Raw genomic sequence first — 22,691 nt, forward strand, 5'->3', positions numbered from 1 at the left:
CAAAGGAAGACGAACTAGAGACAAACCATTTTCCCTTCACCACTGTGCCTGTATCAATAAACATTAGGTATGATGCACTTAATGGTAGTCCTGTGAAGCTAGTTATATATTCTTATAAAATGGGAAATGAAACTTAAGCAGGTAGAGTTCTGAACACTCAACTAGTTCAGAGTTTGATCCTAGCTGCGGTCACAACAATTTCAGGCAAAATCAGGCACATGGGTAAACAAGAGCACCGCCTTGCGGGTGCTGACGCTCATCTGATTTTTTTTGTGTAATAGAAATATTGTCCTACCCATAATTTTCTAAGTCTAAAAAGGGCCATCATTCTTGCAAAAAGCAGGATAGAGTTATGTTTCTTGATGTTCAGTGTCCACTTATGATGATGAAAAACTGTTGCAAGTTTTAAAGCAATAGCTTTGATAGTTTATGAGAAATGTTGACTTAAACATAATACTCAACCAAGAAAATGATTTTCTAAGTCCAAAAGGGGCAATAATTATTGCAAAAAGCAGGATGGAGTTATGTTGCTTGCTGTACAGGGTCAGCTTATGATGGTCAACAAGTGTTGCAAGTTTCAAAGCAATAGCTTTGATAGTTTAAGAGAAAAAGTTGACCTAAACATAAAACTTAACCAAGAAATCTGATATTTTCTAAGTCCAAAAGGGGCCATTAATCTTGCAAAAAGCAGGATGGAGTTATGTTTCTTGCTGTACAGGGTCAACTTATGATGGTGAACAAGTGTTGCAAGTTTTAAAGCAATAGCTTTGATAGTTTAGGATAAAAGCTGACCTAAACATAAAACTTAACCAAGAAAACTGATTTTCTAAGTCCAAAAGGGGCAATAAATCTTGCAAAAAGCAAGATGGAGTTATGTTTCTTAATGTACAGGGTCTGCTTATGATGGTGAACAAGTATTCCAAGTTTCAAAGCAATAGCTTTGATAGTTTAGGAGAAAAGTTGACCTAAACATAAAACTTAACCAAGAAATCTGATATTTTCTAAGTACAAAAGGGGCCATAGATCTTGCAAAAAGCAAGATGGAGTTATGTTTCTTGCTATACAGGGTCAGCTTATGATGGTGAACAAGTATTCCAAGTTTCAAAGCAATAGCTTTGATAGTTTAGGATAAAAGCTGACCTAAACATAAAACTTAACCAGGCAACGCCGACGCAGACAACCGCTCAAGTGATGACAATAACTCATCATTTTTTTTCAAAAAATCAGATGAGCTAAAAACCAAATTTCCAAACACCAGCTAGATGATAACCCAAGCTGGGCTCTAATTCAGGTGAGGGGCTGGTGGTCTGAAATCAGTGACACTGACCACAGAGGTTCTTAAAAAAGCTCTAGAAATAATTCAGTAATAATCTAGAGATAGTACATGTACCTAAGTTTTTCAAATCATAGGTTTGAAGTTAATGAAGGCAAGTGTCCATATATTTCTCAAAAATAATTATATAGACAATATTTTAACCAGAAGCATAGTGTTATGCGCATTCAATAATTTCATGTAAAAGAAAAATTTGTGATCAAGGAAATGTAACTCTTCTTGAACATGGAGAGCAGAAACATCAAAAGGACATAATATAGTGAATACTTTCTAATTGGGTGCATTTGATTTAACACTCAATTGTGATCTGGATTGCTAAATAATGATCCATGATACTGTGTGATAAAAATTTAGAACATCTGGAACAATCTGTAAACAGCAAAAATATGCTGTTGCAGAATGCAACTATTTAAGCTCTAACCGGGACTTGAACCCAGGACCTCTTACATCTAAGGCAGACACTCTACCACTTTCCTATAACAGCAGTAGCTAATAGTTATGCTGTTTAAGTGCACCTATTACACTACGTGAACTGGAACAATTTTGTGACAATAACATCATAATCGGTGAACTCTGGATTATCAGTGTATTCGCTTTAAAAATGTTACCTAACGGCAATTTTCGTGTAAAGAAGAAGTATTATCTAATGCTACCATCTTTTAAATTGGCCAAAACTGCCCAAATTTCTCTGACGTGTTGTTCAGAGTATGAACTTTCTAACTGGTAGTACCAGTGAACTATAACTTACACTGAATCTTTGATATTTGCCCTTTTAGCAGCAGGCGAACGGCAAAGACAGCGAGCTTTGTCCAAATATAAACAATTATTTTACCACTTTTGAGAGGATTTCAACCGATAGGAAATTACAGTTACAAACTAAATATGTTCAGATGTTCAGGGGTATAAATTAGCAGGGGCCCATGGCCCCTAGATTTTGGGATGGGCCCCTAAATTGAGAAAATGCCCATATATCTAATGTTAAACATTTTTTTTTGACAGTCTGGGCCCCTTAATAAAAATAGCTAGTTTATATCCTAGACGTTTCTGCAACATATGGAGTCATAAGCATTCTATGTCAGTCAGTATTATGACTAAGATCGACTGTCATTCATTCATTCCTAAGTATCTTTGACAGAGTTCGTTGTTTACATTTTTTAATCATTTGTTTTGGGTTTAACGCCCTTTTTCAACAGTATTTCAGTTATGTAACGGCGGGTTTTTTAATTGTAAATGGTGCACTTGTAAAAACCACTTTATTTTGAAAAATTGTAGTAAGCGAAGAGCTGTGGTACGGTCTCTAAATAATCTAAACAAGGTGAATTCATAAACTTACCTTCGTTGCAAACCTAAGCGAATTGAGTGTTTCAGAAAAGTTCTCCTCCCTTGGAGAGACATTCACAAACATCAATGTTTTACTATTTCCCCCAAGTGAATTCTGTAGAAGGTAGGTGAGCTTACTATTCCTGTATGGTACGTGATTCTCCTGTAATTTGAAATGGCATGCTTAAAAGAGCAAATTGTTTAGATGGATCCAAGAAACTGATAATAATGGTGCAAAGAGCATCAACTAATAGCTTGGTTCTGTCAAAATGGACAGTAACTGCCATTAAGTCTTGCCAAGTCAAAGCCGAATAAACCTCTGCAAAACGAATTTTAGAGAAACAGATTAGAGAAACAGAAATATGGAAATTCCATGAAAACAAGGTTTTCAAACATTGCATCAAGCTATCATATTCTGTTTAAACAAGAGCTGTTTTAAAACAAGTATGCACCCCCCATAGGTTTTCTAATTTTCATTCCAATAATCATCGTGACTTTGACTTACTAACCCCTATACCTTAACACATTATTTACTTCATAAAGCCCAATCATGCTATCAAATTTGAAGATACTAGGTCAAGTGATTCCTAAATTATTGAGCAGAAAAGTTTTTCAATAAAATCTGTAGATCATTCGGAAGCATAGAATGCAACCAAGAAGGATAATAGCAGACTCCATTTTGCTAAGTCTGTTCATGAGAGGTAATGAAATGTGCAACACCTCTCATGCTACCTAGCACCGGCTTAAGCGGAGCTCTATTTCACATCTATTGAATGGACTTCATGATCCCAAAGGACCTGAAAATATAACAACACTGAATCCAAGAACGAGTCTTTTCACAGCTGCCACATGGCACTTAAAAGATTGCTGTTGTGATCGTTTATAAAATCTGTGAAATTCACCTTTGACTGAATAACAAAAACAAGAGCCCTGTATCGCTCACCTGACCTAAAGACCATCAAGATATGGCACAAATGTGGCCTCTAAGGCCATAATAAATTAATTCCTAGATTATCATCCAAATTTTGTTCAAAAAAGGGGGGGGGGAGGAATTTTATTTTTTATTTTTAAAACAAACTGTATGCAGGGGTTCCATTTGATCCGGACTTGGGATTTTGATTCTTAAAATAAGCAAAAGTGTACATACAGACTCCTAGGATTTCAGCTGAAGGGTCCTTTTCATCAACATGAGATTTATTTCAGTTAAAACTCACAAAATGAAGCCTTATGTATTCAAAATGACAGCTATTTATACATAAATGGAATCCCTAAGTACATGTCAAGACAAACAGCAAAAACAGAATAAAGTAAAATCAAACTTGTAGACTTTCTTTTCACTCTCATAATTCATTACACTAAGTCTTATCAACAATCTGCGTTTTTGATGAACCGACTTAGTTTTCTCGAAAATAAAAATAGTAAAATATTGTTATATTTGTTTTTTTATTTTTATTTTTTTAATTAAATATTCTGAATAAATAGAAAGCAACTGTTTAAATTTTTCGGAATGGCATCGTTTAAATTGACATGGACTTCTCAATTCAAACTAATAACAAAAGGTGTGACAGTCTTTTTGTTATGATCAAATACCCAGTAATTATTGGCAATTAGCTTGTCACTTGGTGTAGGTATTCATTAGGTAGATTCGTAGGTACCGTTAGAAATGAAAGAATATGTAAAATGTGTAATTTAAATTGTATTGAATCAGAATACCATTTTCTGCTTTGTTGTCCTCTTTATGTCGATATACGTAGAAAATATTTTGGAAATATATCTTGGCCAACGATACAAAAATTCGTAAATATACTTTCTTCAACATATAAAAAAATCTATGTATAACACTGCAAAATATTTAAAGGATGCGTTTAAGCGTAGAAATGAAACCCTTGAGCGCATAGCTGCTTCTTAAGTTTGTAGTACAAATGTATCGACAAATAAGAACTAGGTCTATCACAATAGTCTCTACTCCATGTTGTATTGAATATGTATATATAAATATGCCTGTATTATGTATGTTTATGTATGTTTTGGCCATATTCAATTTGTGTTTATGTTAATTGGCCAAAGGCATTGATTTGCTGATTTGCCAAATAAAACTGTAAACTGTGGTGTCAGTTTTGTTGTTCACAGTTTGATCGCCTTAACATAATCCCCGATTTTTTATAAGTATCCTAACATTTGTGATTTTTAATATTTCTTTCATCAAAATACTTTTAAATTTATATGAAATTAATTTTGTTTGAAAGTAAAATAAACTACTCGATCTTTTATGGAACGTAACGGCATACATGTGATCTCCCGCGCGGGAGGGTCAAAATCCCGATTTTTTCACCTTGCCTCCCGTCTACCGACCAAAACCATAATTCTCCCGCTTTTCAAAAAAAAAAAAAAAAAAAATCAGTATTATGACTGGGTTGATAATTACCGAGGAGTGCCAAACATGTTTACACAGTAAATCAAAGTGTCACCGACTGTTGTGTATTATACATGTTTGACACACATGTAGCTGGAGGAAAGAGTTGTTTTTCACAGGTTAATTTTGATAACATGATTAATTGTTTGTTTTGATAAGGGATTAGACAAGCTGGGCCTTTTCTACCTGTCTCACGGGGCCGATTATCGGCCCATTCTCAATGCCAATTAGGCTCCATTTTTAACCAATTTGAAGCAAAAAACTTCCAGTCATAAGAAATAATTCCCAGCTGAAATGATTTTTTGATTATTCAAAGAAAAGTTTTGTTCAATAATAAAATCACATAAATAATTGTTGGAAAAACCAACCCATTACTATTTTTAGAAAATGAATGTTATTTCCCCTTATGCAGTTACGCCATTTTCTTCTATGTTTACCAAATTAATTTGCTAATAAAATCGGACTTATTTCATTGAAAAATGGATGAAAACACACACTCACTCACTTGATAACATCAGTCTACATTATTTTGGTAAGGTTGATGCATTTCTGTTTTCCGTTTTTCATGTCAAATTCATTAATGATCAGTATTTTTATTCGAAAGATGGGTGGGGTAAGGAATTTACATAATTTATGAGTTGTGTTCAGACCAATTTAGAGCTTCATTTTTTTTTCAGTCCTCGAGTAGAATAATGTTAATGCATGTTCACAACCATTTCAGACCTAAATTGAGACTTTGTTTCTACAAATTTAATCTGTTAAAAAAGTTTAAAGTTAGAACAAGAGGGAGCTTCTGTAAGACAGCATGCTCGACTTTTCTCAGTGATTGACTCTGAACTGGAACAACTGAATTAAAGCTCTGCCAGTAAAAGGGGCAGTTAAAGCTTTGCCAGTAAATGGGTCAAAATAGTCAATAGCTTTGAATGTAACAGAGATATTGGCCATTAAATAGAACTTTAACCAAAAAAATGTAAGTTAAAAGTAGCTTAAAATTACCCTGTCAAAATTCTAATCAATAGTTATGAGGATTGTTACTTCTGGTGTAGACCTATGCATAATTGCGTGGCCTAAAATGTTGGATTTCTCTAAGTTTTGTGTCCCCGCGCTGAATTTATGTCGATAAAAAACCTCCAGTTTTGAGACCCCAACTCCAGCTGAAAAATGGCAAACCTCCAGTTTTTGGATTCTGAACTTATCACATGTATGCGTAACGGCAATCTTAGATTTTAGCATATACAATAAGCGCGGAGAGTAGTTTCCCTTTACCAAAATGGCGAAAATCAGAAACCAAATAAGTTTTGAAGTTGGATAGGCGTTTTTACCTGTGAATAATGTGCACCCTCGATTCGGGGCTGGTCCCGGGGCTCAAAAAACTGCGCATTATACATGGGAATATTCGGTATTTTGCGGCAGCATTATATTGGAAACAAATATACGGGACCCTTTCGCGTTTCGTACAACTTTTTTTTATTTTTATTTTTTTGAGAGAGAAATAAAAAAGGTTGGGGCGGCATAAAAAAGAGGGGGCGGGCGGGAATGATAATCTAGGAATTAATTTATTATGGCCTAAAGTGTAAACTAGCTTTTCTTTCAATTTGACCTAGTGACCTATTTTTTGACCCGACATGACCCAGATTCAACCTGGACCTTGAAATCATTAAGATTACCATTCTGACCAAGTTTCATGAAGATACAGTCATAAATGTAGCCTCTAGAGTGTTAACAAGCTTTTCCTTTGATTTGACCTAGTTTTTGACCCCACCTGACCCAGATTTGAATCTGACCTATAGATCATCAAGATAAACATTCTGACCTAGTTTCATTAAGATATGGTCATAAATGTGGCCTCTACAGTGTAAACTAGCTTTCCCTTTGATTTGACCCGGTGACCTAGTTTTTGATCCTACATGACCCAGATTCAAACTGGACCTTGAGAACATCAAGATTAACATTTTGACCAAGTTTCATAAAGATACAGTAATAAATGTGGCCTCTAGAGTGTTAACAAGCTTTTCCTTTGATTTGACTAGTGACCTAGTTTTTGACCCCACCTGACCCAGATTCAAACTTGACATATACAGCCTCAAGACTAACATTCTAAGTTTCATTAAGATATGGTCATAAATGTGGCCTCTACAGTGTAAACTAGCTTTTCCTTTCATCTGACCTGGTGACCTAGTTTTTGAAAACACATGACCTGGATTCAAATTGGACCTTAAGATTATCAAGATTAACATTCTGTCCAAGTTTCAGGAAGATACAGTCATAAATGTGGCCTCTACAGTGTTAACACGCTTTTCCTTTGATTTGACCTAGTGACCTAGTTTTTGACCCCAGATGATCCAATATCAAACTTATCCAAGACTTTATTGAGGGTAACATTCTGACCAAATTTCATTAAGATTGGGCCCAAATTGTGACCCCTAGAGTGCTAACAAACTTTTTCTTTGACCCCAGATGACCCAATATCAAATTCGTCCAAGATTTTATTGAGGGTTACATTCTGACCAAATTTCATTAAGATTGGGCCAAAACTGTGACCTCTAGAGTGTAAACAAGCTTTTCCTTTGATTTGACCTGGTGACCTAGTTTTTGAACAAAGATGACCCAATATCGAAGTCATCCAAGATTTAATTGAGGGTAACATTCTGACCAAGTTTCATTAAGATTGGCTCAAATTTGTGACCTCTAGTGTTAACAGTCAAACTGTTGACGTCGACGGACACAGGGCGATCACAAAAGCTCACCTTTGAGCACTTCGTGCTCAGGTGAGCTAAAAACAAACACAATATAGGTCATATTTTTCATAAGCCTGATCAGGCATTCAAGTTTGAAGTTTCTGGGTCAAGTAGTTCCAAAGTTATTGAGCGGAAACCATCTTCAAGGTTCAAGCCTCTGTGACCTTTACCTTTGACTTGCTAACCCCCAAAACAGTAAGGTCATCTACTTCCTTAGCCCAATAATGCCACTGAGTTTGAAGGGTCTTGATCAAGTGGTCCTAAAATTACCAAGAAGAAATAATTTTCAATGTTTATGTTGCTGTGACCTTGACCTTTGACTTACTGACCCTTAAAACAAGAGGGCCATGAAGGCCCTGTATCGCTCACCTGACCTACAGACCTAAAGATCATCAAGATCAACATTCTGACCAAGTTTCATTAAGATATGGTCATAAATGTAGCCTCTAAAGTGTTAAGTAGCTTTTCCTTTGATTTGACCCGGTGACCTAGTTTTTAACCCTATATGACCTAGATTCAAACTTGACCTAAAGTTCATCAAGATTAACATCTGAGAAGTTTCATGAAGATACAGTCATAAATGTGGTCTCTAGAGTGTTAACAAGCTTTTCCTTTGATTTGACCTAGTGACCTAGTTTTTGACCCCACCTGACCCAGATTTTAAGTTGACCTATAGATCATCAAGATTAACATTTTGACCAAGTTTCATAAAGTTATGGTCATAAATGCGGCCACTACAGTGTTAACAAGCTTTTCCTTTGATTTGACCTGGTGACCTAGTTTTTGACCCCAGATGACCCAATATCGAACTTGTCCAAGATTTTATTGAGGGTAACATTCTGACCAAGTTTCATTAAGATTAGGCCAAAATTGTGACCTCTAGAGTGTTAACTAGCTTTTCCTTTGATTTGACCCGGTGACCTAGTTTTTAACCCCATAAGATCCAGATTCAAACTTGACCTATATATCATCAAGATTAACATTCTGACCAAGTTTCATTAAGATATGGTCATAAATGTGGTCTCTAGAGTGTTAACAAGCTATTCCTTTGATTTAACCTGGTGACCTAGATTTTGACCCTACATGACCCAGATTCAAACTGGACCTTGAGATCATCAAGATTTACATTCTGACCAAATTTCATGAAGATACAGTCATAAATGTGGCCTCTACAGAGTTAACAAGCTTTTCCTTTGATTTGACCTGGTGACCTAGTTTTTGACCCAAGATGACCCAATAACAAAATCATCTAAGATTTTATTGAGGGTAACATTCTGACCAAGTTTCATTAAGATTGGGCTAAAATTGTGACTTCTAGAGTGTTAACAAGCTTTTCCCTTGATTTGACCTGGTGACCTAGTTTTTGATCCCGGGTGACCCAATATCAAACTTGTCCAAGATTTTATTGAGGGTAACATTCTGACAAAGTTTTATTAAGATTGGGCCAAAATTGTGACCTCTAGAGTGTTAACAGTCAAATTGTTGATGATGACGACGGACGGACGATAGACACAGGGCTATCACAAAAGCTCACCTTTGAGCACAGCTAAAAAAGAGGTCATTTACTTCATTAGCTCATGCCATCAATTCTGAAGGTTCTGGGACAGGTGGTTCCTAAGTTATTTAGTGGAGACAGTTTCTAGGTTAAGGCCCCTGTGACCTTGATCTTTGACTTACCGACTACAAGAACATCTGGAATTGTTAACTTCATAACCCCAATCATGCTATCAAGTTTGAAGGTTCTGGGTCAAGTGGTTCTCAAGTACTAAACAGAATCAAATAGAAAACTGACTTAAGGTAGTTCTGCACTTTCGATAAACCGGAAGTGATGGCGTAACATCATTTATCCGGAAAACGTGGAATAAAGCCTGGATTCGGCGTACGGAAATGAAAATCATTTTATGAATTAATAGCAACCTATGAGTAAATTTATTACAATGACACTGTTACTGTCTTTCTAAAGTTAAAACATTATATTAAAACATCTGACACGTTAAAAATTCAAAATAATGTCTTAAAATTAACGTGAAAAGTGCAGTTCACTTTAATCATAGTCAAATACCTCAAAATTAAGCGAACGGACCTATACATTTTATTTCACCACATTACAGGCCATATGTTTATTTACAACTGTGGGACGTTTTATTGAATTCTACATTGTAGAAAAATTTCTATTTGCAAAAATGTTATGAAAGTTATGATTTTCCCATGGACTTCTATTATGAAAAATTGTGTGACGACCATTTTTTTCAAATCAGTCTAGCAAAAAATCAAGCACACGACCCTATCTTTTTTATTTGCTGAATTTTCTAGGTATATTCTGAAGTTTTGAAAAATCAGAGTTTAATCAAATTCTACATTGTAGAAAAAAGTTTGATCCAAACGTGCAGAACTACCTTAAAAAGGTTATGATGCAAATAAATGAAAACGTGTTACTCAAGAAGCATGGCTAAAGGAACAAAGAAAATCAATAACAACCTGGTAATTAATATCATCTGTATGTAAGTAATATGTTGTAACATAACCTTGTAAACTGTTTTGATTTGCAGACAGGCTATATATAACATACCTTATTTCCAAGCGCCATTATAACGTTACCAAGGTTGGACAAACTCTTGTTGATGTTTTGAGTTTCTTTCAATCTCTGTCCAGTGGCCCCCGATTCCTTCAACCTCTCACTTCCAGCTAAATCAACAAGGTTAAGGGTACCTGAAATATATATATAGTTTATCTGATTTGTTAGTCGCATTGCAACAATTCTGGTCTAACAGCGACATTCCTACTGTAAATGGTGGAGAGGACTCGGTGCATTATTTCATGTATGTGTGGGCACCTTGGTAAAACCTCATTTAATAGGCAAAGGAAATATGACTACACCTTTACTAATCCTACCAGGTGTTCTGTATTACAAAAGTGCTTCTATTGTGACATTTTGATCGGGGCGGGGCCTCTTTTCACCCCTGGGTAATAATTTGAACAGTCTTGGTAGAGGACCACAAGGCAATGCTACATACTAAATATCAAAGGCCAAGGTCTTGTGGTTTCAGACAAGAAGATTTTTAAAGTTTTTTCCCTATATAAATCTATTTTTATAGAGGACCATTAGATGATGTCAAATGCCAAATATCAAGGTTCTACGCCTTGCAGTTTTGGACAAGAAGATTTTTAAAGTTTTACCTTTCGGTTGCCATGGCAATCAGAGTTCTGTGTGGAATTAAATTCTTTTAATAAAATTGAAAGGTGCCACCTAAGAATCATTCCTGTGAAGTTTGGTGTAAATCTGTCCTGTGGTTTTCAAGAAGACTTTTTCTTAGAAAATGTTGACGGACGGACGACGCACGATAAACACTGAGCGGTCACAAAAGCTCACCATGAGCCTTTGGCTAAGGTGAGCTAAAAACGAACAAGCAAATTCCGTGAATTTATATCTCTCTGCCAAAAGTTGTTTTTTTTTGTAAATAAGGGGACTATTTTGAAGGATATTTAATCTCCACATACATGACATATACACAAGTTACATACAATGAGACTGTGCCATGGTTTGTTGGTTCACTGACAACTGTGTAAGATTTTTTCTTTGAATATAATATTGTATAAACATGCTAAGGTAATAGACAAGAGCTGTCACAGGAGACAGCACGCTCGACTATTTCGATGCTGGATAGTGGAACTGGGCACACCTGAGGAAGGTAAAGCTGTCACTGGAGTGTTTAAAGACTTTAATGGTGGAGGAAGATATTGCACAATAGCTTGAGTCTGTTCCAAAAATATTAAGTAATTAGAGAGATAAAGTGTATCAAAACACTAAATAAGTATAATTCTAAGCAAAAAGGGGGCATAATTCACAAAATATTGATGCAAGAGTTGTGCAACTTGTGTCATATGATGTGGGTGATGATGTGAAACAACTACTTCAAGTTTGAATCAAATCCATTTAGTAATACAAGAGATATAGTGAAAATGCATCAACGCAATATTGGTGCCAGGGTTATGCACCTTGTGTCATATGATGTGGGTGATAAGGTGAAACAACTATTTCAAGTTCGAATCAAATCCATTTAGTAATTTATTTATTTATTTGGGTTTTACGGCGCACCAACATAGTATAGGTTATATGGCGCCAAACAGGACTACAAATTTTGGTTTCACATCTCATTTACATCGAAATAAAAACATGAGGTATGGAATCAAAATTTGCATACCTGCTAGAATCACAGAGTTACAGCAAAACCAAGTGTTAAGACCCTATTAGTCGCCTCTTATGATAATGCAAGGGTAAGGCAGTGGTTTCAATTCTTTTCATACATAGATCATCCCAGAACCACATGGGGGCCCATTTAGTAATAACTGAGTAATTACTGAGATAGAGTGAAAGTGCATCAAATCTTTAACCTGAAATTCTCAGTAAAAAGGGGAGATATTTCATGAAATATTGGTGCTAGGGTTATGGCTTTTGTGTCATATGATGTGAGTGATGATGTTGAACAACTATTTAAAGTTTAAATTTTTCCCTACAGCCAGTAATAAAAGTGTTACAATATAATCTATTTATAGTAACAACAAAGGGAGGTAATTCTAAAAACAAGGCTGCCTAATGGTGGTGAACATTTGTGCGAAGTTACATCAAAATCCCTCAATGCATGAACAAGAAATGCTCTGGACAAAGTCAATGTTGAATTTGACCTCTGATCTCCAAGTGTGACCTTGACCTTTAAGCTAGGGTTCTGGGTGTTGCGCATGACATGTCGTCTCATCATGAGGTACATTTATGCCAAGTAATATTGTAATACCTTGATGGATGACAGAGTCCTGGACCGTACAGGAAAAAAACCCTATTGACCTCCAATTGTGACCTTGACCTTTGAGCTAGAGGTCCGGGTTTTGTGCATGACATGTCGTCTCATCATGGGGAACATTTGTGCCAAGTAATATTTAAATCCCTTCATGAATGGCAGAGTTATGGACCGGACACGAAACAGACCCTGCTCATGCCATGTTAATATTTGACAGCCAAATTGAGCTAAGGGTCTGAAAGTTGTGCAGGACACATCGTCTTATTATGAGGTACATTTGTGCCTAGTGATATTAAAATCCCTTCATGGATGGGAGAGTTGTGGACCGGACAGGAAAAAAAACCTGTTGACCTCCAATTGTGACCTTAACCTTTGAGCTAGGGGTCCGGGTTTTGCGCATGACACATCGTCTCATCATGGGGAACATTTGTGCCAAGTAATATTGAAATCCCTTCATAGATGACAAAGTTATGGACCGGACACAAAATTGCAGATGGAGGGAATGACGGATGGAAAAGCGCATTCCTATAGGCCCCGAAACTGGTTTTGACCAGTAGGGGACCAATAAGCACAGAAATGTATAGCAAGAACTTGTACCAGTATATCAGTATGTTTCATAAGATAATAATAATAATAAAATCTTTATTTATGAAGGTAACATACAAAGTGTACATAAGGCCATAATAAATTAATTCCTAGATTATCATCCAAATTTTGGTTAAAAAGGGGGCGGGGGGAGAATTTTATTTTTTATTTTTAAAACTACTACCCGGACCAGGGATTTTGACTCTTGAAATAAGCAAAAGTGTACATACAGACCCGTATGATTTCAGCTGAATGGTACTTTTCATCAACATAGGATTTATTTCAGTTTAAACTCACAAAATGAAGCCTTATATATTCAAAATGACAACTATATATACATAAATCGAACCCCAAAGTACAAGTCAAGACAAATGGCAAAAACAGAATAAAGTAAAAACAAACTTGTTGACTTTCATTTTTACTCTCATATAACAACAATTCCAACATTCTATTTAGGAGCTGGATCGACCTGCGTCTTTGATGAACCCACTTAATTTCCTCGAAAATAAAACTAGTAAAATTATTTTAAAATCTGGATATCCAAAATTGTCTGTTTGGATACTGTTACGCTTTTGTAAACATTGCCCATATCTCCAAGGATGTGTTTGACAAACTATGATGATGCAAAGACAGTTTAACAGCATTTAACAGTACCTGATATTAATATCTATCTTGACATATTCTCTTACTAAAATTATTTAAGAGAAATATTTATCAAATTCGGCACCGCGGTAATCTACTCTGGATTTCAAAAACTTGTAGAAAAAGGTTGGACCAATATATTTTCTGATCTAAATTTGATTGTAATTGATTTTTATTGATAGAAAAATTGAATACCTGTTGCAGTTGTGACACATTAATCAACACCTGGCTTTGTTGTATCATGCAATAAACAACAATCAACAGGGGTAAATAGGTCTGAAAACATCCGAAAACTGTTGTTCACAGATTCGTTATTAGCGAGGATTAGTATTTGTAAAGGACAGAATCTTCTTTTTTTTTCCTTGTTTGATTTTTTTAAATCGGGAGATTTGGACTTCTTATCGGGTTGATCAGGTTTTACATCTAGAATCGGAAGAAACCTGACGGGATCGGGAGAGGTGGGACGACAAAAAATATTGTTATATTTTTTCTTCTTCTTTTTTAATTAGATGTTTTGAATAGATAGAAAGCAACTGTTTCAATATTTCGGAATGAGCTTCTTAATTCAAACCGATAACAAAAGGTGTGATAGTATTTTTGTTATCATCAAATAACCTGTAATTATCGTCACCTCGTGTCAGTTTCTTTGTTCACAGTTTGATCTCGGTTAAAATAATCTCCATTATTTTAGTATCCTAATATTTATGATTTTTAATATTACTTTCATCAAAATACTTTTAAATTTATATGAAATTAATTTTGTTTGAAAAAAAAATGAAAAACTACTCAATCTTTTACGGGAACGTAACGGCAATCTTAGATTTTAGCGTAGACAGTAGGCGAGGAGAGTAATTTCCATTTATCAAAATGGCAAATTTGTTTTTGTTTGATGTTGGAAAGTCGTCTATACCTGTGTGTCGGGGCTGGTCCCAGGGGTAAAAAAAACAACCCCGCATTATCTATGGTATTTTGCGGCAGCATTAAAACAAATATACGGGACCCTCTCGCGGTTCGTACATTTTTTGTTCTTTTTTTTTTTGAGAGGGAGAAATAAACAAGAGGGCCATGATGGCCCTATATCGCTCACCTGTTATCATTGCACTTGAGGACAAGAAGGTCCTCAGAAAAAATATCTAAGTCCAAAGGACAGGGACAACAAAGCAAAGAAATATGTCATAATACACCTAAAAATTGGAGGTACCATCCATGTTGTACCACAGAAAAGTGGTCTCGGTTTTTCCATACGGCCAATAATTAAAGTCACTAAAAATAAGCTATTTATAGTAATGTAAAAGGGAAGTAATTAAAAACTAGAAAATGCTTTTGTAAAAAAGCGCATGTCTCCCCAAATGCAAAGTCCTATAGGCAAGAAGTCAATAGGGGTCAGGAGCGAAAGTCAAAGAGACACTGATGGTTGGCTGCAATAGGGATCATCTACTTGGCATGTCCAGTCATCCGGCTAAATTTCAACACTCTGGGCCTAGTGGTTCTCAAGTCACTGTTCAGGCTCCTGTGACCTTGACCTTTGATCAAGTGACCTCAAAATATATAGGGGTCATCTACTCTGAATGTCCAATCATCCTATTAAGTTTCAACATTGTAGGTCAAGTGGTTCTCAAGTTATTTCCAAAAAATGATTTTACATGAACAGGCCACTGTGACCTTGACCTTTAATTGACTGACTCCAAAATCAATAGGGGTCATCTACTCTGCATGTTCAATCATCCTATGAAGTTTCAACATTCTGGGTCAAGTGGTTCTCTAGTTATTGATCGGAACTGGTTATCAATGTTCAGGCCCCTGTGACCTTGACCTTTAACGGAGTGACCCCAAAAACAATAGGGGTCATTTACTCTGTATGAACAATCATCCTATGAAGTTTCAACATTCTTGGTTGAGAGGTTCTCAAGTTATTGATTGGAAATGGTTTTCCATGTTCAGGCCCCTGTGGCCTTGACCTTTAATAGAGTGACCCCAAAATCGTTAGGGGTCATCTACTCTGCATGACCAATCATCCTATGAAGTTTCATCATTCTGGGTCAAGTGGTTCTCAAGTTACTGACAAGAAATGGTTTTCAATGTTCAGGCCCCTGTGGCCTTGAACTTTCACAGTGACCCCAAAATCGTTAGGGTTCATCTACCCTGCATGACCAATCATCTTATTAAGTTTCAACATTCTGGGTCAAGTGGTTCTCAAGTTATTGATCGGAAATGGTTTTCCATGTTCAGGCCCGTTACCTTGACCTTTGACGGAGTGACCCCAAAATCATTAGGGGTCATCTACTCTTCATGACCAATCATCCTATGAAGTTTCAACATTCTGGGTCAAGTGGTTCTCTAGTTATTGATTGGAAATGGTTTTCAATGTTCAGGCCCCTGTGACCTTGACCTTTGACGGAGTGACCCCAAAATCAATAGAGGTCATCTACTCTTCATGACCAATCATCCTATGAAGTTTCAACATTCTGGGTCAAGTGGTTCTCTAGTTATTGATCGGAAATGGTTTTCAATGTTCAGGCCCCTGTGACCTTGACCTTTGACGGAGTGACCCCAAAAACAATAGGGGTCGTCTACTCCAGCAGCCCTACAACCCTATAAAGTTTGAAGGTTCTAGGTCAAATGGTTCTCCAGTTATTGCTCGGAAATGAAGTGTGACGTACGTACGGATGGACGGACAGACGGACGGACGGACAGGGCAAAAACAATATGTCTCCTGGGGGAGACATAAAAATAAATATTGTAAGTGAACAAAAGAAGGATCTGCCAAATAAATCTGTTGACATAAATGAAATTTCAGATCAGTATCTTCATTAGTTATGGAGATATACCAATTTTAATTTGAAATAAAGGGAGGTAATTTGACATAAAATCAGTTCATAGTTATCTACCCTGATTGTCTCAGTCCAACTAATAACAATAATGAAATTTCAAATAAGTCAAATAAGTACTTACTGATATAAATCCATTTTGATTACAATCAGGGGAGGTAATCAGATATAAAATAACTCTAGAACCTACGATTGGATCTGATTTATCATGGAATCCAGGATTTGTTGTTGTTGAAGATATTTTGGAAGTTTGTATCAAATAAAACCATAAATGAAGCTTCTATATGGCTGCAAAAGCCAAAATAGCCAATTTTGGACCTTTAAGGGGCCATAACTCTGGAACCCATGACGGAATCTGGCCAGTTCAAGAAAGGAACCAAGATCTTGTGGTGATACAAGTTGTGTGCAACTTTGGTTAAAATCAAATTATAAATGAAGCTGCTATTGTGCAGACAAGGTCAAAATAGCTAATTTTGGTCCTTTCAGGGGCCATAACTCTGGAACCCATTATGGGATCTGGCCGGTTCAAGAAAGGAACCGAGATCTTATGGTGACACAAGTTTAGTGCAAGTTTGATTAAATTCAAATCATAAATGAAGCTGCTATTGTGCAGACAAGGTCAAAATAGCTAATTCTGGCCCTTTCAGGGGCCATCACTCTGGAACCCATAATGGAATCTCGCCAGTTCAAGAAAGGAACCAAGATCTTATGGTGATACAAGTTGTGTGCAAGTTTGGTTAAAATAAAATCATAAATGAAGCTGCTATTGTGCAGACAAGGTCAAAAAAGCTAATTTTGGCCCTTTCAGGGGCCATAACTCTGGAACCCATAGTGGGATCTGGCCAGTTCAAGAAAGGAACCGTGATCTTATGGTGATACAAGTTGTGTGCAAGTTTGGTTAAAATAAAATCATAAATGAAACCACTATCATGCAGACAAGAAATTGTTGACTGACGGACGGACGGACTGACGACGGACGAAGGGTGATCACAAAAGCTCACCTTGTCACTATGTGACAGGTGAGCTAAAAAGGTCGGGGCCGCATAAAGAAGAGGGGGCGGCGGGGGATGATAATCTAGGAATTAATTTATTCATGGGTATGAAACGTTGCCTGCGGCACAAAATGTGCCGCGCTGAAATGAAGGCATCGCGCTTCCGACGGCGCAGGCATTGCGCAGGATGTTTACAAAAATAACGAGCACGGTGAGTAAAATTGAATGTTTTTGGTTATTGTCTTGTTACAGTAAACACATTTTAGAAATCGGGGAATGCAGCGGGATGTAGTTATGTCTTGCCGACAAATCCATGCCCAGTTTGTGAAGAAATGTGTAATATTGTTATTTTGCGCGTTTTTTTATCGGATACAGTAACGTGAAAATTACAAAAGCAGTGAATATTCCGAGTCATTTCACATCCTGCAGAAAAAGGAATGATGCATTTCTGTAGTATATTATAAAAAGACATGATATCTGATCGATTGAGATAAAATACATGTCAAGGAAAAGGCATATCCCCTCGTTCTGCCGACTTTTCAGTCCTGTGCCGCAGGCATCGCGAGGGGCGCAGTCATCTTGAATACTATTGTAGTCAGTAGTACGTGTAATTTCGACCACCTAACATGTATTAAAGTACAAAAAAAAAATCAATAACAATGTTGTTCCTCCAGTTATTGTGTAAGACAAATCTTCTGAATCCGAACTTTATAATATTAATAGCTTTTTTAAGAAGTTTGCAGTATTCTTTCTCGCTGTTTTGGGGAATGGGGCCAGGTCGATTCCAGTTGGGAAAATCACGTCATTTTATATCGAACTGGGATTATTTTCTCCAAAAATAACAATATTCAATTACCAAACATTGCCATTAGTAACAATCATTGATGCTTACTTCAAACCCAAGGTACGAAAACCAGCATTAGAGCACAAAAACTGTCATAACTTTGTCATTTTTCAGCCAGTTTTGATGTTTTAGTTTCAGCATCAAGTATTGTGTTTTTATTTTCTTTACAGTTTTGGCGTACTATTTTGATTAGCGATGAGCTGAGTTCCCCCAGCCCAACCCTAACAAAAAAGAAAGAAAGAAGAAAAAAAAGAAATGGCGAAAAAAATCAGTTTTGGTTTTCCGAAGAAAAGGAATCTAAACAAGACAAAATAAAAACAACGTAAAACACGAAACTTCCCTTACAACGATACTATTCAGAAATTTTATGTGGAAAAGAAGCAAATTATGAAGTTAACGATTGTTAAGTATCTTGTTAATTTTATATTTTCAGATGAATGTGCATTCAGTGTATATTAAAAGGGAAAAGAAAATCATTCAGAACTCCTTATCGTCAGACGTAAACTTTATGTGTACAGTCAGTGCACAGACCTAAATCATATTTGAACGACAAAAAGTGAGTAAAGTACGTTAATATTTTGTAGAATTTCAGAACAAGTTAAGACCCATTTTGGACACATTTTTCGAAAGATCTCAACTTCATTGGTTCTTTTCCACACAAAACTTGGGAACAGTAATTTTAAATATTCTTCGTTCGTATTTAAATATCTTGACCTAACAGTAAATTTGGTGCTGATGTACTGTTACAGAAAAAATGGCTCGAGATGAGCCAAAGAAGTTTCTCGTTTTTACGATTTTTTGTTTGTTTTTGCGTTCCTTTTTTTTTTTTTTTTGGAACACCGGAACGCAATAACAGCGATTCTCACTTTTTTTGGGGGGGGGGGGGGGGGGGGGGGGGGGCTGAGTGGAGAGGGATTCAGCTCACCGCTTATAAAAAGTACGCCCGAACTGTAAAGAAAAACACTCGATGCTGAAACAAAAACAACAAAATTGGTTGAAAAATGACAAATGTTATGACAGTTTTTGTGCTCCAATGCTGGTTTCATACCTTGCTTTGAACTAAGTATCAATAATTGTTACAAATGGAAATGTTGGTAACTGAATATTGTTATTTTAGGAGAAATAATCCCAGTTCGATATAAAATGACGTGATTTTCTCAACTGCAAGGGATCTGGCCCCATCCCCCAAAACAGCGAGGAAAAATATTGCAAACTTCTTAAAATAGCTATTAATATTACAAAGTTCGGGTTCAGAAAAATTTGTCTTACACAATAACTGGAGAGGAACAACAATTGTTATTGATTTTAATACATGTTAGGTGGTCGAAATTACACGTACTACTGACTACAATAGTATTCAAGATGACTGCGCCCCTCGCGATGCCTGCGGCATCATCGAGATGCCTGCGGCACTGGACTGAAAAGTCGGCAGAACGAGGGGATATGCCTTTTCCTTGACATGTATTTTATCTCAATCGATCAGATATCATGTCTTTTTATGATATACTACAGAAATGCATCATTCCTTTTTCTGCAGGATGTGAAATGACTCGGAATATTCACTGCTTTTGTAATTTTCACGTTACTGTATCCGATGAAAAACACGCGCAAAATAACAATATTACATATTTCTTCACAAACTGGGCATGGATTTGTCGACAAGACATAACTAAATCCCGCTGCATTCCCCGATTTCTAAAAAGTGTTTACTGTAACAAGACAATAACCAAAAACATTCAATTTTACTCACCGTGCTCGTTATTTTTGTAAACATCCTGCGCAATGCCTGCGCCGTCGGAAGCGCGATGCCTTCATTTTAGTGCGGCACATTTTGTGCCGCAGGCAACGTTTCATACCCGTGTTATTATGGCCTAACAACAAAATGAAATGTAAACTTATTTTCAGTATGGCCTTCAGCAACAACAATACACATGTATACAAACATTTACGATTTCAGAAAATCATACAAAAAGAAAGTGTATCAATGATCATTGTATTAAATAAAAGCTTCCCATTTATCCATCCGACAACTACTATACATTGTCTATCTGAGCATTCCAATTTAGTGTTTTATCTACATAACAGCACATTCTCTGTTCTGAGGTGGTCTTTAAGACAGGTTTGACTGTATTACCTAATGAATACCCCTAGAGGCATTACGTTTTGCAAGTTGGGGTGCATAAATAAGGCCTTATAAGTACAGATTATAAATCCAACTAGAAGGTGTTTTTGTCACAAAAACATATGTCTCCCCCCTATGTATACCTTTAGCTTTGGTGGCCATTTTGTGCAGCGAAGCGGAATGTGTCAATATGCACACCTAGGCTTGGTACTGATCACTCCTGTGAGTCAAAATCCAGCCAGCAGTTTGATCTGTGAAAGCCGGACAAGATTTTTCTATTTTTAGCTCTGGCGGCCAATTTGTGCAGCGATGTGGAATGTGTCGGCGATATGCACAACTAGGCTTGGTACTGATCACTCCTGTGATGTTTTGCCAAAATCCGACCAGCATTTTGACCTGTGAAAGCCGGACAAGATTTTTCTGTTTTTAGCTCTGGTGGCCATTTTGTGCAGCGATGCGGAACGTGCCGGCAATATGTACAACCAGCATAGGTACTGATCACTCCTGTGACGTTTTGTCAAAATCTGACCAGCACTTTGACCTGTGAAAGCCGGACAAGATTTTTCTATTTTTAGCTCTGGTGGACATTTTGTGCAGCAAAGCGGAACGTGTCGGCGATATGCACAACTAGGCTTGGTACTGATCACTCCTAAGAGGTTTCGTCAAAATCCAGCCAGCAGTTTGACCTGTGAAAGCCAGACAAGATTTTTCTATTTTAAGCTCTGGTGGCCATTTAGTGCAGCGATGTGGAACATGTCGGCGATATGCAAAACTAGCATAGGTACAGGTCACTCTTGTGATGTTTCGTCGAAATCAAGCCAGCAGTTTGACCTGTGAAAGCAGGACAGGATTTTTCTATTTTTAGAGCTGGCGGCCATTTTGTGCAGTGAAGCGGAACTTGCTGGCGATATGCACACCTAGGCTTGTACTGATCACTCCTGTGAGTCAAAATCCAGCCAGCAGTTTGATCTGTGGAAGTCGGTCAAGATTTTTCTATATTTACCTCTGGCGGCCATTTTGTGCAGCGAAGCGGCACGTGTCAGCTAAATGCACAACTAGCGTAGGTACTGATCACTCCTGTGATGTTCTTCGAAAACCAGCCAGCAGTTTGATCTGTGAAAGCCGGACAAGATTTTTCTACCTTTAGCTCCGGCAGCCATTTTGTGCAGCGAAGCGGAACGTGTCAGTGATATACACAACTAGCACAGGTACTGATCACTCCTGTGATGTTTCGTCGAAATCTAGCCAGCAATTTGACCTGTGAAAGCAGGACAGGATTTTTCTATTTTTTAGCTCTGGCGGCCATTTTGTGCAGTGAAGCTGAACTTGCCAGCAATATGCACACCTACGCTTGGTATTGATCACTCCTGTGAGTCAAAATCCAGACAGCAGTTTGATCTGTGAAAGCCAGACAAGATTTTTCTATTTTTAGCTCTGGCTGCCATTTTGTGCAGCGATGCGGAACATGCAGGTCAAATGCACAACTAGCATAGGTACTGATCACTCCTGTGATGTTTTGTCGAAATCCAGCCAGCAGTTTGACCTGTGGAAGCCGGACAAGATTTTTCTATTTTAAATTGTGGCGGCCATTTTGTGCAGTGAAGCGGAACATGCCTGCAATATGCACAACTAGGCTTTGTACTGCTCACTCCTGTGAAGGTTCATTGAAATCCAGCCAGCAGTTTGAACTGTGAAAGCCAGACAAGCTCAATGTGGACAGACAGACAGCCGACAAAGGCAACAAGAGGGTCAGTGATCCTAAAGCGCTCACCTGTGTACAAGGCTTCAAGTGTGTTTATGTAACATACTGGTACAAGTACAAAGTTAGATTTCTTCTATGTTAGCCTAATAAAAGTATATTATATACATGTCACACACACTTTTTAACTTAGGGCAAAACTTTGGACAATTATGGTAGAGAGTCACATCCTTATATCACACGCCAAATATCAAAGCTCTAGAGAGAAAGATTTTTAAAGCCTGATAGCTGAAAACCTATTTCTAAACAAAAAGACCCATATGTTCAATGAACCAGAACCATTTGAACAACCTTAAAAGAGGGCTACCCAGAGATCATTTGT

The 22,691-nt window shown here is 37.0% G+C and overlaps 1 protein-coding gene across 2 annotated transcripts in view; it reads right to left on the reverse strand.

Annotated features, from left to right (window-relative positions):
- The window catches only part of LOC123536306 (carboxy-terminal kinesin 2-like), a 101,662-nt gene that overhangs the window by 10,105 nt on the left and 68,866 nt on the right, over window positions 1–22,691 (reverse strand). For both annotated transcript variants that reach the window (XM_045319378.2, XM_045319377.2), the window contains 2 exons: window positions 10,374–10,513; window positions 2,667–2,816 (listed from right to left, as the gene is read on the reverse strand). In XM_045319378.2, the coding sequence (XP_045175313.2) occupies window positions 2,667–2,816; window positions 10,374–10,513 (290 nt within the window). The remainder of the gene's footprint in view (window positions 1–2,666; window positions 2,817–10,373; window positions 10,514–22,691) is intronic.

The sequence above is a fragment of the Mercenaria mercenaria genome, chromosome 17, assembly GCF_021730395.1.
Source record: "Mercenaria mercenaria strain notata chromosome 17, MADL_Memer_1, whole genome shotgun sequence".
Lineage (NCBI taxonomy): Eukaryota > Metazoa > Mollusca > Bivalvia > Venerida > Veneridae > Mercenaria > Mercenaria mercenaria.